The 15,037-nt window shown below is 43.1% G+C and overlaps 1 protein-coding gene across 7 annotated transcripts in view; it reads right to left on the reverse strand.

Moving 5' to 3' along the window:
* Positions 1-15,037, reverse strand: part of otofa (otoferlin a) — a 140,563-nt gene that overhangs the window by 13,895 nt on the left and 111,631 nt on the right. For 4 of the 7 annotated variants that reach the window (XM_015947369.3, XM_015947365.3, XM_070543391.1 and 1 more), the window contains 9 exons: positions 12,197-12,342; positions 11,994-12,128; positions 11,765-11,902; positions 11,553-11,680; positions 11,202-11,372; positions 10,806-10,966; positions 9,382-9,524; positions 9,219-9,307; positions 5,901-5,999 (listed from right to left, as the gene is read on the reverse strand). In XM_015947369.3, the coding sequence (XP_015802855.3) occupies positions 5,901-5,999; positions 9,219-9,307; positions 9,382-9,524; positions 10,806-10,966; positions 11,202-11,372; positions 11,553-11,680; positions 11,765-11,902; positions 11,994-12,128; positions 12,197-12,342 (1,210 nt within the window). Of the gene's footprint in view, positions 1-5,603; positions 5,703-5,900; positions 6,000-9,218; positions 9,308-9,381; positions 9,525-10,805; positions 10,967-11,013; positions 11,373-11,552; positions 11,681-11,764; positions 11,903-11,993; positions 12,129-12,196; positions 12,343-15,037 lie in introns of those variants that run through there. The other 3 variants (XM_070543378.1, XM_015947366.3, XM_054747971.2) reach the window with 2 other exon arrangements.

Genomic DNA, 15,037 nt, shown 5'->3' on the forward strand with positions numbered 1-15,037 from the left:
GTGGTGCAATGAAGTGATGGGTATGCAGTTGGCAAATCTGCAGCAGCTGCATGCGGATCTGATATCATTTGAATCAAAAATATCTAAAGGATGTAAGGAACACCTTCCCAAATAGGTGCCAAGAAGAATGGAAACATCTCTGAAGGCAAATGGCAGTCCAACCTGGTACCAATATGGTGTGCTTAATAAAGTGGCCAATGAGTATCACAAAAATGGTTCCATCTGAAACATCCCCAACTCTAATGTTCCAGTCATGATGGTGAAGATTAACCCTCTGATGATGCGGTCTTCCATTTAGTTTTATATTTTCCTCGGGGTTGTTTAAAGATGGCACCCTGTTTGTTCTGGAAAAGCCAGGATGTAACTCATCCACAGCTGACAGCAAATCATCTGTGGAAAAAGTTGAGTGGGGTTGAGTAGAGTACTTCTAAGTATGTTACCTGCAGCAGACAGTGGTCAGAACGGTCGCTGTTTTGGAGAACCACAGAAACATTTATGGGATGGAGTCAAGCTGTTTTGCATACAGTTGTTTGGTTTGCCTCTTTTTTCTCAGCCCAGGAATATTTCTCTGCTGACCGTATACTCTTGGGTTTGTGTTAAAATGCAGAAAAATAAACGTCTCTCCACCCCAGGTGGATTCCACTGATCAGCGGTCACTGTTACATAGCTCTGTTTGGTTAGGAACTTTGTGACAACGTAAACATGAACTCAAAAGGGTTAAAAATCATAATTTTCATAAAAATTTGAGTTGTCCTAAATGGTGCAAATTGCTGGGAGAAATTTAACTCCACCTTGACTGCTGCCTACTGCAGGTAAGTCATTGACTGCTACTCCAAACAACCCTTCAAAAGAACCGGTCTATTGCGTCAAGGCTTGCAAGAGTGGGGAAACAGCAGAAAAACTAAGTATTAATACATTGCATCCTAAATAGATCAAATCCAGGCTGCTAAATGGAAATTTTGTCAAAAGCAGTTAAAGCTTCCTCATACAGGCATGCACACAAATCCCAAGCACTTTGCCAAAAACATCTTGATCCATGATCTTAATGATTTTGTTAGTTGGTGCATATTCAACCGGTCTGTTAGTTTACTCACTGATGTGACTAAAGCAGCCGTTCAACAAAGAATGCATGAACCACACTATCTGCTAGTTAACCCTTTAACTTCCTCACCGAGAAAAAAAGCAATGAAAACATTCCACTCTGCATTTTTTTTATTTGGGGCAATGAGGACTTTAGTTTTATGTAAATTCATAATATTAATAATATGCTAGTTGTAATGATATTAAGGTACTAATAATGCAAAATTACAATGTTACGCTTTTTTTTCAAATAACTCCAAATCATTTAGAATTATTTTGTTTTACTATTTTTTTTCTTGTTAAAGAGACAATCAGTAGTTTTTACCTTTAACCTCTGGAAACATCTATTGTTGAAAATGAATAAAATGATGTCTAGTAGCTGAAAAATATTGGTGGCTTTGTACCATTTCACTATAAAACCTGGGTCTAAAGTACATGGGTGCGGGTCTAGCGTCTCTGGTAGATGCCATGTTTCCTTCTGGTCAGCTAGGGGTCCTGTGCCTGTTGATGATGTCACACTAGCTGATTGGCTGGACTGACGACTTACAGAATTTACTTTACCATGTTCAAAAACTAGTAAGAAACACAAATTTAACAACAAAACGGCTAAACTCTTTCCAAAACATACATAAAAGAAGGGAATTGAAAAAGAGATGCAATTATTTGGCTGAGCAGTATTGTCATAGTCATAGATCTATGACATCATCGGCAGGCGTAAGCCTCCCGAGCAGAGCCGGAAACTACGACTGCACTGCAGTCTCGAATGGAATTAACTAACGGACCATCAAAGTCTAAGGAGTCACGCCGAGGTTGCATGCTTGCATAATTTAGAGTCATGCTTTTTAAACTAGCAACAGTCAGAAGGATATGGTGTAAAACTACCCTGAAACGTAGGTATGTACTGACCCCTAGTGGCAGGAAACTACACACTGCCACTTTAAGTTAATCTAATGTTTCAATGAGATGTAGTGACTTTAGACATGCTCTGTCAATAGGGTGAGCAGAAAGGCAAATGATTTTAAAGTAACTAAATTGTTTTTTAATCTGTAAGCTAGAGCTTTAACATTGATCCCAATTGTTGAGTTAGCAACTTGACCAGTTTCAGCCCTCTGCTGGCCAGATACTGAACTTACCAGTTTTGTGGAGCTGGTAGTGACCCTTTGCATCGATGTCACTTAATCACGTGGGTCCACCATGGTGGACGGCAAAAGCATGTAAACAGTGAGCGACACGAGTACTAAACAAAGGGAAAAGTAGAGCCTGAAATTGTTTTTGCGATCAAAACCAAAACAAAACTCCTCCAGCATTCCTTCCACTAGTTCATGCCCAGTTCAGTTATCAGAAGAAGTAGCGCATCTAGCGGGGCTCATAGAGAGCGGTATGCTAACTAGCTTACCAACGTTAGCTTACGTTCTCTCTGCAGCTGTTCACCAATGTAAACATGTTGCTGACTTTGCCTAAATTCACCCCTCTGGATTTATAACATTATGTTACAAACAGCGTTTCACTTTACACCAAAGCTGATTTTTAAAAAGTCCGGATCCCTACCAGCTTCTGTTGCTGGTGGTGGTACCGGGTTCAGCTGCTGCTCTCACACCGGAATGAGAAGATCTCTGGCGACGCTCATGTAAATAAATAACGTAATTTTAACACACGTAATCATACATTGGAGCTTTAATATTGTTAATAATTGTCTTGCTTTACACTATAGTGGATGGCGCGCAGCCTCCGTGGTGAAATACCCATCCATCAGGATTATCAATAACTTGTATAAACACATCACATTTATCCCTGTCCCTGTCTTCCTCGTGAAATAAATGAACGTTAATCTTTCCCATTAAAAACATGTTCGCTGCAAATCTGAGGGATGCTAGCCCGCTTGATTGATCGCTGCAGTTCATCTCCGTCCTCAGTCTCCATCAAAGTTATTTAAAAGAAAAAATGAGTTTAGTTTACATCCTTGTCTCTTAGTGCAGCCGACCACGCCGCAAGCTGAAACCATTTTACTGTCAAATCAACTAAACAAAAGCTGTAAAAGGCTACAAACTGGCTTGTTTTGACTACCTTCACTGGAGTTTCAATGGGTGTAAATGGTCTTTTTGCCGTCCATCATGGCGAAGGGGGCAGTCACATGAGTGGCGTGACGTCACATGTAAAGGGTCAATAGCAGGCTGCAGTAGGGTGGTTTACATCACTCATAATTCCACTTTCAACCATTAGGGTGGAGGAGCAGGAAACTGCTCAGTGTTACTTTAATTTCATCACCCAGGAACATGAATGTATTCTGATGTCTCAGTTATTGATGAGAGGTTTGGATCAGAAAGAGGAAGCAGGTGTAAGAATCCAAACCTTTGGTGTACAATAAGTTTTCTTTACACACTTTGTGCTTCATAAAACCAATCAGTCATGGTCTCATCGCTGCAGCCTGCATAGATATTATTGCTGCCCAGAGTTTACTACCTTCTAATGAAAACTTCCAGCATGATGCATGCTAATGGTAGTCACAGCAGATTTACTTCATGCAAATGGCTTTATTGCCTCCATCACCGGTTCTGAATTGATGCTTTAATGATTAGAAAGAAAAGTTTCTGAAGAATGCTTTAATAAAGTGCTTGGTGAGTGTACAGTACAGTATGGTATGCTTCCATGCATGTTTAAACATCTTAGAAAAAAATCAGTGTTTTAAAAGTACCAGTGCAGTACAGGACCAAACAATGATTCCAACTTTGTAAGTAAAAATAAAGCAACATGGAGGAGGGGGACAATAATAACATTTCATAGGAAATTATATATAAAAAAATTTACTGTACATTTTTTATGGTATATTTTAGCTGTTGTAAAGATATTTTTGTTTATGTGCAAAAGTTATAAATAGTTATACCCTACCCATTTCTGGATGGCCATAATTTGGAGCCCATAATTAGCAGGCCTGATGAGCTAACCGCTAGTCCAAGTGCAGCATAGACCAAAGTCAGCCATCTTACAAAAGTTCTAGTCTCCAGAAGAACACAGTCAGTTTCACATCCTGAGTCCCTGGATTCACTGGATGTGCTGTTTTGTGAATAAACAGATGACTCCATGTAAATGTGTAAAATCAGTGTCACAGAAATTGTGAAGCTCTATGAAACATCACATGAATGATTAAACATTTGAAGATCAAAGTTGTTTTAGGACTGCAACAATACTCATTGTTCTTGATTGGTCACTGACTAGCCGTTAGCTCATCAGTCATGCTCCTGCGACATGTAAAATAATAATATATGTATTTTTAAAAGTTCTAAACTTCTGAAATACAGTTAAGAGGTTAAAGACTTTGTTGAAAATTGAAACTCTTAAAAAAGATTTTTAATTCAGACTAATTATTAAGCCTCTATTCAGAGCACTAAACTAAATACTGCACCCTCTTTGCAACAGAGGAAGCCTGTTTTAATCATTTCTGCATGTTGTGATGCTAATAAACTAGAAGATAATTGTAGTCAGGCACTTACAGGGCTACCAACGTCTGTAAAAATCTACGAGTGAGATGTTTTTCTTTTATGTATACAAGTGAAACTAGAAAGATTAGAATATGGGGCTAAAGTACATTTATTTCAGTGATTCAACTTAGACTGTGGGACCATCTAAAGGCTAAGAAACCCCTTGCAGGTGTTTTGGATCAATTAGATTAGAGTGTGACTCTTTGAGCCTAGAATATTGAACTTTTTCACAATACTTACATTTTTTGGGCTTTTCACAAGCTATAAGCCATAATCATCACAATTATAACAAATACAGACTTGAAATATCTGGTTTTGCATGTAATGAGTCTAACTCGTATATTAGTTTAATCTTTTGAGTTGAATAAATAAAATAAAGGAACTTTTGCACCTTATCTCATTGTTTGAGTTCCACCTGTATGTGTGAAAAATCACATATGGTCATATTTATGATGGAAAAATACTTTTTGTCTTCATGCATCTGGAATAAACCACCCCAGGTTGTGAAAAACTGTATACTAATTGTGTCATTTTTACCAAACTTTTGTCAGTGCTCTTCCCCTAGGTACCCGGTGAAGGAAATAAGCACATGCCCCGTATGCCCAATAGCCAGTCTGGCAGTTGTTGTAGGGGCGTGTGTATGGTAACATAGCACTATGTATGTCAGATAGATTTTGTTTTTTGGCGTGAGATATTGGAGATGTGGTGTGAGAGTGTGTGAAGACCATCAGATGCGTTAGTCTTACGCTCATTGTGTGGATGCTAGCAGCATTTATATTAAATGTGTTGTGTTTTTGGTGTACTCGTGTTAAGTTAATGTCTTTGTTGCACAAAATGAAAAAAAATAATAGGGTTGGACAGTTTTAATCTTAAATTTGCTCATGTGGTTTGGTCCCTACTGCACTGGTTTCTGTGTGCTGGCAGAGGTGATGGCATCAATCCAGGTTTGCGTGCTGCACAGTTAAACAAGAAGGGTCACGGTAAAGGGCTTCACAAGGAGGAAAGCAGGGAATTTCCACGAGCCATGCGATGGAATCGTGTGTTTACCCCCTGACATAGATGTCAGACATCTTCTCCCCTGTCATGAAAGCATCGTCCTCTAGAATTACGTCATCAGTGTTCCAAATAATAACACGAAGCTCAAAGCTAGACGCCGGCAGAGTATTGAGAGAGAGGACGACAGACAGGAGACACACCACAAACAGAAAACAACACAAACACGCACACAGAAAGAAAAAAATGGAAACAAAACGAAACAAAAAAATAATGGTTAACAGCAAAAAACCACACATACAGCTCACACCCACGGGATGAGGCTAGGCTGCCTCATCCCGCTGTACCTACCCCCTCACAAATATGTCACTGGACTTTTCTCCAGTGAAGTAATCATCGTCCTCCAGTATTACTTCGTCTGTATTCCAAATAATCACCCTGAGCTCATATCTAGTAAAGGGAGGAGGAAGGAACACATAGTTGCACTTATATTTGTCTTTAAAATGTGTATAAATCTATAGTTAAACACTCACCAAAAATTAGGCTAGGGTTAAAAGTTCAAATTCTTTTGACAAATACTTTGTTATAGCCGTCGTCGTCGTCTTCCTCCGCTTATCCAGGTCTGGGTTGCGGGGGCAGCATCCCAACTTGGGAGCTCCAGACCGTCCTCTCCCCGGCCTTCTCCACCAGCTCCTCCGGCAGGACCCCAAGGCGTTCCCGGACCAGATTGGAGATGTAACCTCTCCAAAGTGTCCTGGGTCGACCCGGGGGCCTCCTGCTGGCAGGACATGCCCGAAACACCTCCCCGGGGAGGCATCCAGGAGGCATCCTGACCAGATGCCCAAACCACCTCAACTGGCTCCTTTCGATCCGGAGTAGAAGCGGTTCTACTCCGAGTCCCTCCTGAATGTCCAAGCTCCTCACCCTATCTCTAAGGCTGAGCCCGGCCACCCTACGGAGGAAACTCATTTCGGCCGCTTGTATCCGCAATCTCGTTCTTTCGGTCATTACCCAAAGCTCATGACCATAGGTGAGGATTGGGACGTAGACCGACCGGTAAATCGAGAGCCTGGCTTTCTGGCTCAGCTCCCTCTTCACCACAACAGATCGGCTCAGCGTCCGCATCACTGCAGATGCTGAAAGAATCTGCCTGTCGATCTCCCGATCCTCCTACTCTCACTCGTAAACTCCTCCACTTGAGGTAGGACCTCTCCCCAGACCCGGAGTTGGCAAGCCACCCTTTTCCGGTCGAGAACCATGGTCTCAGATTTGGAGGTGCTGATCCTCATCCCAGCCGCTTCACACTCGGCCGCGAACCTACCCAGCAAGAGCTGAAGGTCAGAGCTGGATGAAGCTAGGAGGACCCCATCATCCGCAAAAAACAGAGACGAGATTCTCCTGCCACCAAACTCGACACACTCCACACCATGGCTGCACCTAGAAATTCTGTCCATAAAGGTAATGAACAGAACCGGTGACAAAGGGCAGCCCTGGCGGAGTCCAACCCTCACCGGGAACAGGTCCGACTTACTACCGGCTATGCGGACCAAACTCACGCTCCTCTGGTAAAGGGACTGAATGGCCCTTAACAGAAAGCCACCCACCCCATACTCCTGGAGCGTCCCCCACAGGGTGCCCCTGGGGACACGGTCATAAGCCTTCTCCAAATCCACAAAACACATGCGGATTGGTTGGGCAAACTCCCATGCCCCCTCCATCACCATTGCAAGGGTATAGAGCTGGTCTACAGTTCCACGGCCAGAACGAAAACCACATTGCTCCTCCTCAATCTGAGATTCAACTATCGATCGGACCCTCCTCTGCAGTACCTTGGAGTAGACCTTTCCAGGGAGGCTGAGGAGTGTGATCCCCCTATGATTGGAACACACCCTCAGGTCACCCTTCTTAAAGATGGAGACCACCACCCCGGTCTGCCACTCCACAGGAACTGCCCCCAATGAACACGCAATGTTGCAGAGATGTGTCAACCATGCCAGCCCTACAACATCCATAGCCTTGAGATACCCAGGACGAACCTCATCTTCCCCCGGGGCTCCGCCGCTGTGTAGTTGTTTGACTACCCCAGCAACTTCTGCCCCTGAGATTGGACAGTCCGTCCCCAGGTCTCCCGGCTCTGGTTCCTCCTCAGATTGCGCATAGGTGGGATTGAGGAGCTCCTCAAAGTATTCCTTCCACCATCCGACTATAGCCCCAGTTGACGTCAGCAGCTCCCCATCCCAACTGTAAACAGTGTGAGCGAGTTGCTGCCTTCCTCTCCTGAGGCGCCGGACAGTTTGCCAGAACCTCTTTGGAGCCGATCGATCATCTTTCTCCATGGCTTCACCAAACTCCTCCCACACCCGAGATTTTGCCTCGGCAACTGCCACTGCTGCACCCCGCTTGGTTATCCGGTACCTGTCTGCTGTCTCCGGGGACCCACAGACCAGCCACGCCCTGTAGGCCTCCTTCTTCAGCCTGACGGCTCCCCGAACCTCTGGTGTCCACCATCGGGTATGGGGGTTGCCACCACGACTGGCACCGGCCACCTTGCGACCACAGCTAGCAACAGCCGCCTCAACAATCGCAGAGTGTAACAAGGCCCACTCGGAGTCAATGTCCCCCACTGCTCTCGGGAGGCGGTCAAAGCTCTGCCGGAGGTGGGAGTTGAAGACTGTCTTAACAGGTTCTTCTGCCAGGCGTTCCCAGCAGACCCTCACTATGCGTTTGGGTCTGCCAGGTCTACGCGGTATCTTCCCCTGCCATCTGATCCAACTCACCACCAGGTGGTGATCAGTTGACAGCTCAGCTCCTGTCTTCACTCAGGTGTCCAAAACATATGGCTGCAGGTCAGATGATACGACTACAAAGTCTATCATCGACCTGCGACCTAGGCTGCCCTGGTACCAAGTGTACCGATGGGCATCCTTATGTTCGAACATGGTGTTCGTTATGGCCAAACTGCGGCTTGCACAGAAGTCCAATAACGAAACACCACTCGAGTTTAGATCAGGCGGGCCGTTCCTCCCAGTCATACCCCTCCAGGTCAAGCTGTCATTGCCCACGTGAGCATTAAAGTCCCCCAGCAGGACAATGGCGTCCCCTGATGGAGCACTATCTAGTACTTATCCCAGGGACTCCAAAAAGGTTGGGTACTCTGAACTGATATTTGGCCCATAAGCACAAACATCAGTCAGGACTCGTTCCCCGACCCGAAGGTGCAGGGAAGGTACCCTCTCATCCCCCGGGGTAAACCCCAACACACAGGCAGCGAGTCTTGGGGCTAACAAAAAGCCAACCCCAGCCCTCCACCTCTCCCCGGAGCAACTCCAGCAAAGGAGAGTGTCCAACCCCTCTCAAGGATTTGGGTTCCAGAGCCAATGCTATGTGTCGAGGTGAGTCCGACTATATCTAGCCGGTACCGCTCAACCTCTGCCACAAGCTCCTGCTCCTTCCTCGCCAGCGAGGTGACGTTCCATGTCCCAAAAACTAGTTTTCTTGTCCGGGGATCGGACCGCCAAGGCTCCCGCCTTGGTCTGCCACCCGATCCACATTGTTATAGCCATAAATAAATCTTTCTGACTGATTTATTTTTACCACAACTTTATATTTTATAATTAGAAATGACGATATTAAAAACATCCACGTTTTACTCCTCCTATCGGTGTGTACCTCTTTGGTTTCCGTGGCGATATGTCGATTGCAGGTCCAGGAGCAGGCATGTCCATGGGAAACATGTCGACCCACATCTCAATCCGACCCTTCATGGGAAGAACATTATTTGTGATGATTAAACTGCTTTGTTTGATGGTTAAACATGGGGACTGCCTCCTACCTGTTCGATTCCAGGTTTGTCAGGGTTCAGCAGGGGTCTCGTCTCCACGTGTTCAGGAACAAGCTTGCAGCCAACTCTGGGGATTTCCTCCCAGTGGTTCAATACTGTCAAGGCTAAATGCTCCTCGGTTTGCTTTTTCAGACCTGAGGGATTCAAACCAAAACAAAAGGGGATGAAAAGAGGAGAAAAACACAAAACAAAACATCAAAGTGCATGAAAACATGACATCAATTATATAGTAAAAAGTTTCTTAAATCAGAGGCAGTCAGTGTGTTTACATGTACATCTAAGTTGATCCGGGATACTAAGCTGGGAGTCTTTATCCTAGCCTACATGCACGTTAGAAAACCAAACTTCAAAATGCACAGTTGTTAGTGACATGTTGTTATTTTTATGGTTAGCTTATAACAACACAGAAAGTAAACAAACACTGGCAGGCGTGAAGCAGACGTTAAAACAGGGAAAGCACATAGCCGAAGGAATGAATTGACAAAAGCAACACGGCAGCACAGCTTATTTGGTACAGTACTATCTGGTGGTGTTACGCAAGTTAAATTGTGTCGATGATATTATCAGAAGATTGGTTCCTCTGTCTCGTTACCAGAAGTTACCGGTTTCAGCTCGACTGAACTGTTTACATGCAGATGCAGTCGCGTTATCTGGGTGCTTCCGCCCAGTGAGAACCAGTCTGCCTTCAGCATGGCTAACTCCAGAGGTGCGGACTTGAGTCACATGACTTGGACTCGAGTCAGACTCGAGTCAGTGTTTTAATGACTTTTGATTTGACTTGATAAAATCTATAAAGACTTACGACTTGACTTGGATTTGAACACCAATGACTGGCGACTTGATTCGACTTATATCTGTTGACTTGATGATGACTTGAGCATATTTGGTTTTTTAGCACAAAAATGGCCCGACATGGACAAATATCATAAATCCCTCTTCGTCCTGGGTTTGAGTTTGTTCTGCTAAATGCAGCAGCACTTTGTTTACAATCAGTTTCAGTTGCACTTTGTGCTTGTTTGGGCAAATAAATTAAGCTTTAAGAAGATTTATTTCTGGACTTTATTTATTATCATCGTTATTAAATTGAAGTTGGAAAAATGACTGGACTTGAAAATTCAAAGTTAAGGACTTGGACTTGACTTGGACTTCCACATCATTAATTTCGAGACTTTAATTTCGAGTCTTGACTGGAAAGACATGTGACTTACTTGTGACTTACGAAGCAGTGACTTGGTCACACCTCTGGCTAACTCATTACATGCATTTTAAAGCATCGGTCTATTTAGGGCAGCAGTTTGGTTTTCTGATGCACATGTAAACACACTGACAAGGGCAATCACAGCTGCTGAGATGGTTAAAGCAATCATTACATAGTTATAAAACTCTTTTATATGACGTCACAAATGCAGCAGTACCGTTTTCATCCTCTATTTCTGTCGGTCCTGAAAAGATTCGATTTGCCACCTTGACTTTGCCTCCCGGGCCGTAATGAGGTCCATCAATCTTAGCATCCTTGCAAAGCTTAGCCAGGATCTGGCTGGGCTTCAAAGGGTCCCGCCAAATGTTGTATCCGTGTCTAACATCAACAGGTGACAGAACAGTTTGTAAGATTTCCACATGCAAATTAAACATTAAAACATGGATTCCAGCTGGGAATAAAGCCCCGTACCACAAAAATCCTGCATTAAAGTTCTAGTTCACGCTGCTGTGGCATCGCTATTAATAAAAACAATTACGTTAAAGCTTCAAAAAAACACTCCAAGAGAAAAATGTATTTAGTGATTTACACAATTATTCAAGTTGTTGCTCACACGGAATAATTTGATGAAATGCCACAAGTGGCTCGGAATTTGCTGTAGAATCGATTCTCCAAGTCGATCTTTGTCTCTCCGATCAGGTCATCAGTTCCGACCAGATCCCAGTCGTACACAGACACAGTCAACATGGACTCCATGGGGAACGTGGCTTCCATGTCAAATGATCTGATAATAAAACAGCAGGATTTAAAAAGTGTGGCAAAGTTCAAAATGTTGCAACATTAAAACCAAAAGCAGGATTGACTAATTCCACATTTCATGTCTGCTTTAATTCAATCAGTTGACTTTCTGCTTTTAAATCAAGACAAGACTAAATGAATGTTAAAATAAGATATGTCCACTCACTTTCCAAAAACAGGATTAAGCTTCTTTGAAATGTAGTTCTCCTTATCTTTGATCTCCGACTTTCCCAGTTTGATGACAATGTATGGATCGGCCTTCCCGTTGATGTCAGCAGGGTGAAGGTCTGTGGCCTGAGAAGAAAGAGAAAAGCAAACTCGTGCTTTGAAGGATTTATTATTGTAAACTTGAATTGTACAAGCAGGAGCCCCACCCACCCGGACCACGTAGACCCGAACGAGGATGTTAATGGGATCATTATGCGGAATGCTCTGAAACATTCCCATATTAGGATCAAATCCTGCCTCTCTTGTGATCTCCTGAGATAGAGGTAGCTTGTACATACACAGAGATCCCTGCATCAAAGATTAAAACAAAGAATTATGTATGTGATGTGAAGTGTGTGTGTAGGCTTAGTGACGAATGTTTCCACATTGATGTTCCTACTTTGAATCTCCCTACGATCCTGTCGTCATCCAGAGCGTGTTCGTCGTCGTCTCCAGCTTTTCCTCTGTACAAGTTGAACGTATGAAGCCAGTCTTCAAAGCTGCCATACTCGCTCTCCAGCTCCTTGTTGTACACCTTCAAGCAGTTTTACGTCAGTTACCTTCAGGATGCACATCGTCTAACTTGATGCACGATGCACTCACCAACAACTCGTCCACCTTGGGTTTAATCGGTCGTTTCTCTGAGCAGTCTGCAGCCTGACCCTTCTTCTTGTCCTTGGAGCTCTTCTTCTCTTTGCTTTTTTCCTTCAACTTAGAGCCTCTTAAAAGAAAGTCATCGGATCTGGAATCTGTTCAGATGGGTGAATCGTACAAAGCATGATTCTTCTGAGGAAAATCTGTAAAATAGTAACATCTACCACGATAAACTAAGATTACACCAACAAAGACCGATACATAAAAACAAATCATGACCAAAATGTGATAATCTTCTTAGAGGTTATTAATTATCATAACAAAGTGCTGAATTAGCCAAAGATGTGTATTAGATTGATTAGATTGTACTTTTCTTGTAAACATTGTGATGCAAGCAAGTCGTCCATCTTTTCAAATCCTATTCCACCATCTGTGCTGTTGAGCTGGTAGGCTGCTTTGTTACATTAATGTGATTCTAAATTTTTCATAGTTTTACTTCATTCAAAGCACAAAAGAAGGATGGCAACAGTGTGTGAAAGAGAAGAAACAAAATCTGGTACCTCTGAGGCTTCTAATAACCTAAAAGTCCATCCTGAAGGAACCAAGCAACCAGTTCAGTAGGACCAGTTTTTGTTGATAGATCCAAACTTTAACTGATGCATCTTTTAACCATCCGCTGACATTTGAGTATACAGAGTGTAATGACAACATTGTCATAGTAAATAAAAGCTCTGGGAGTGTCTTCAAACATTGGATTTTTAAAGGAATGAAATGACATTAATATTGATTCTGATTGTGGGTTACTTGTGGAGTACCACAGGGTACAGTGCTTGGACCACTTCTTTTTAATATATATATATATATATATATATATATATATATATATATATATATATATATATATATATGCTTCAAATTGGTAAAATCATTAGACAGCATGGAATAAACTTCCACTGCTATGCTAACGATACTCAGTTATATCCATCCATTGGCCCTGATGAATCGAATCGGTTAGGTAGATTACAGGCTTGTCTTGAAGACATAAAAAGTTGAATGACTCAAAACTTTCTGCTTTTAAATCAAGACAAGACTAAAGTTCTCATCTTTGGACCTGAAATTCAGAAAAGGAAATTGCTTAGTCAATCACCTGACCTGAATTGCATTAAATTTTTCTCTGAGAACAAAGCAAGGAACCTTGGTGTTATCTTTGACCAGGGCATGTCATTCAAATCCCACGTTAAACTGGTTTGTAGGATTTCCTTTTTCCACCTTCGGAATATTGCTAAGATTAGAAGCATCCAGGAGCGATGCTGAAAAACTAGTTCATACATTTATTACATCAAGACTGAATTACTGTAATTCATTACACTGAAAAAAAAGCAATTGGCTAGTCTTTAAATATACTAAATCATATGTTGTAGTTGTGCACAATTTATACATGTTTCTTCTGTATACATGATTTATTGAAGTAGACTTGAGTTATTTTTCCACAATGTTAAATGTACAAAATTTTCTTGCATTGACTAAAAGTGATTACATTGCCCAATTTAAATCAATATAATCATGTTCAACTAAAACCGGAAATGACAGACTGTTCAAAAAAAGCGCCATAAAATATTATTGGACGATTCAAAGCGTTTTCAGCCAATTATGATCACCCAACAAGATTGGAGGAGGAGACGGGTGTAACCACCTGCAGCAGAATCCTGCAGCTCTTTCCTTCGCATGGAGCTAATGTGGAGTCTGAGTAAGCACGAATGTCAAAGTGCTTCAAATGTCAAGGTGGCTGACTGGAACTGACGCCGCATGGCTGCCGGTGTCTGTCGTGGTGGCAACCCCTAAGCCCACTGGTGGACACCGTAAAAACAATAAAAATACATTCTTAGCATAAAAGAAAAAAAGATTTTGCCCATAATTTTACAGTACCATTCAGGCAACCTCGGCTGCCGGTGTTTTACTGTAAAATCTACATCTTTTTACAGTGCAGGTGCAACCAAGGTGTTGAGGGATCCATTTTGGTGGCCTAAGGATCAGGTCTCTGCTTTTTCCAGAAGATGTGGTCCTGTTGGCTTCATCAGACAGTGATCTCCAGTTTTGGCTGGAGTGGTTTGCAGCCAAGTGTAAAGTGGCTGGGATGAGAATTAGCTCCTCTAAACCTGAGACCATGGTCTTAAATCAGAAAAGGGTAGGATGCCTTCTGCAGGGCAGAGACAAGGTCCTGTCTCAAGTGGAGGAGTTTAGGTATCTGGAGTCTTGTTCATGAGTGAGAAAAAGTTGAAAAGCAAGATCGATAGCCGGACTGGTGCTGTGTCTGCAGTGATGCGGGTGTTATACCAGTCTCTCAAGGTGAAGAGATTTACTGGTCGATAAAATGGCCAAAGCTCGGTCATCTGGGAGGGGCTTGGAGTAGACCCGCTGCTCCTCCACATTGAGATAAGCCAGCTGAGGTGGCTCAGGCATCTGGTCAGGATGCCTCCTGGACACCTCCCTGGTGACGTTTTCTGGGCACGTCCAGCTGGGAGGAGACCCAAGGGAAGATCCAGGACATGATGTAAGGACTATATCTCTCGGCTGATCAGGGAATGCCTTGGGATTCCCCTGGAGGAGCTGGCCTAATGTGAAGAAGGACGTCTCGGCTTCTTGGCTTAGGCTGCTGCCCCTGCGACCCAGAAAAGCAGCTGAAAAAGGATGGGTGGATATTCTTTTGCAGACTTTATTGTGGCTCGAATGGCAGCGTGCACCCCCACAAATTACACATCAAAACGAGCGGCTCGACCGTGGGAGGTGTGTCATTACTTGTCTAAGTGATCCAATTCACCAAGGTGAAATTATTAGCAAATAATTTTGAAA

The sequence above is a fragment of the Nothobranchius furzeri genome, chromosome 2 (assembly GCF_043380555.1).
Source record: "Nothobranchius furzeri strain GRZ-AD chromosome 2, NfurGRZ-RIMD1, whole genome shotgun sequence".
NCBI classification, from domain to species: domain Eukaryota; kingdom Metazoa; phylum Chordata; class Actinopteri; order Cyprinodontiformes; family Nothobranchiidae; genus Nothobranchius; species Nothobranchius furzeri.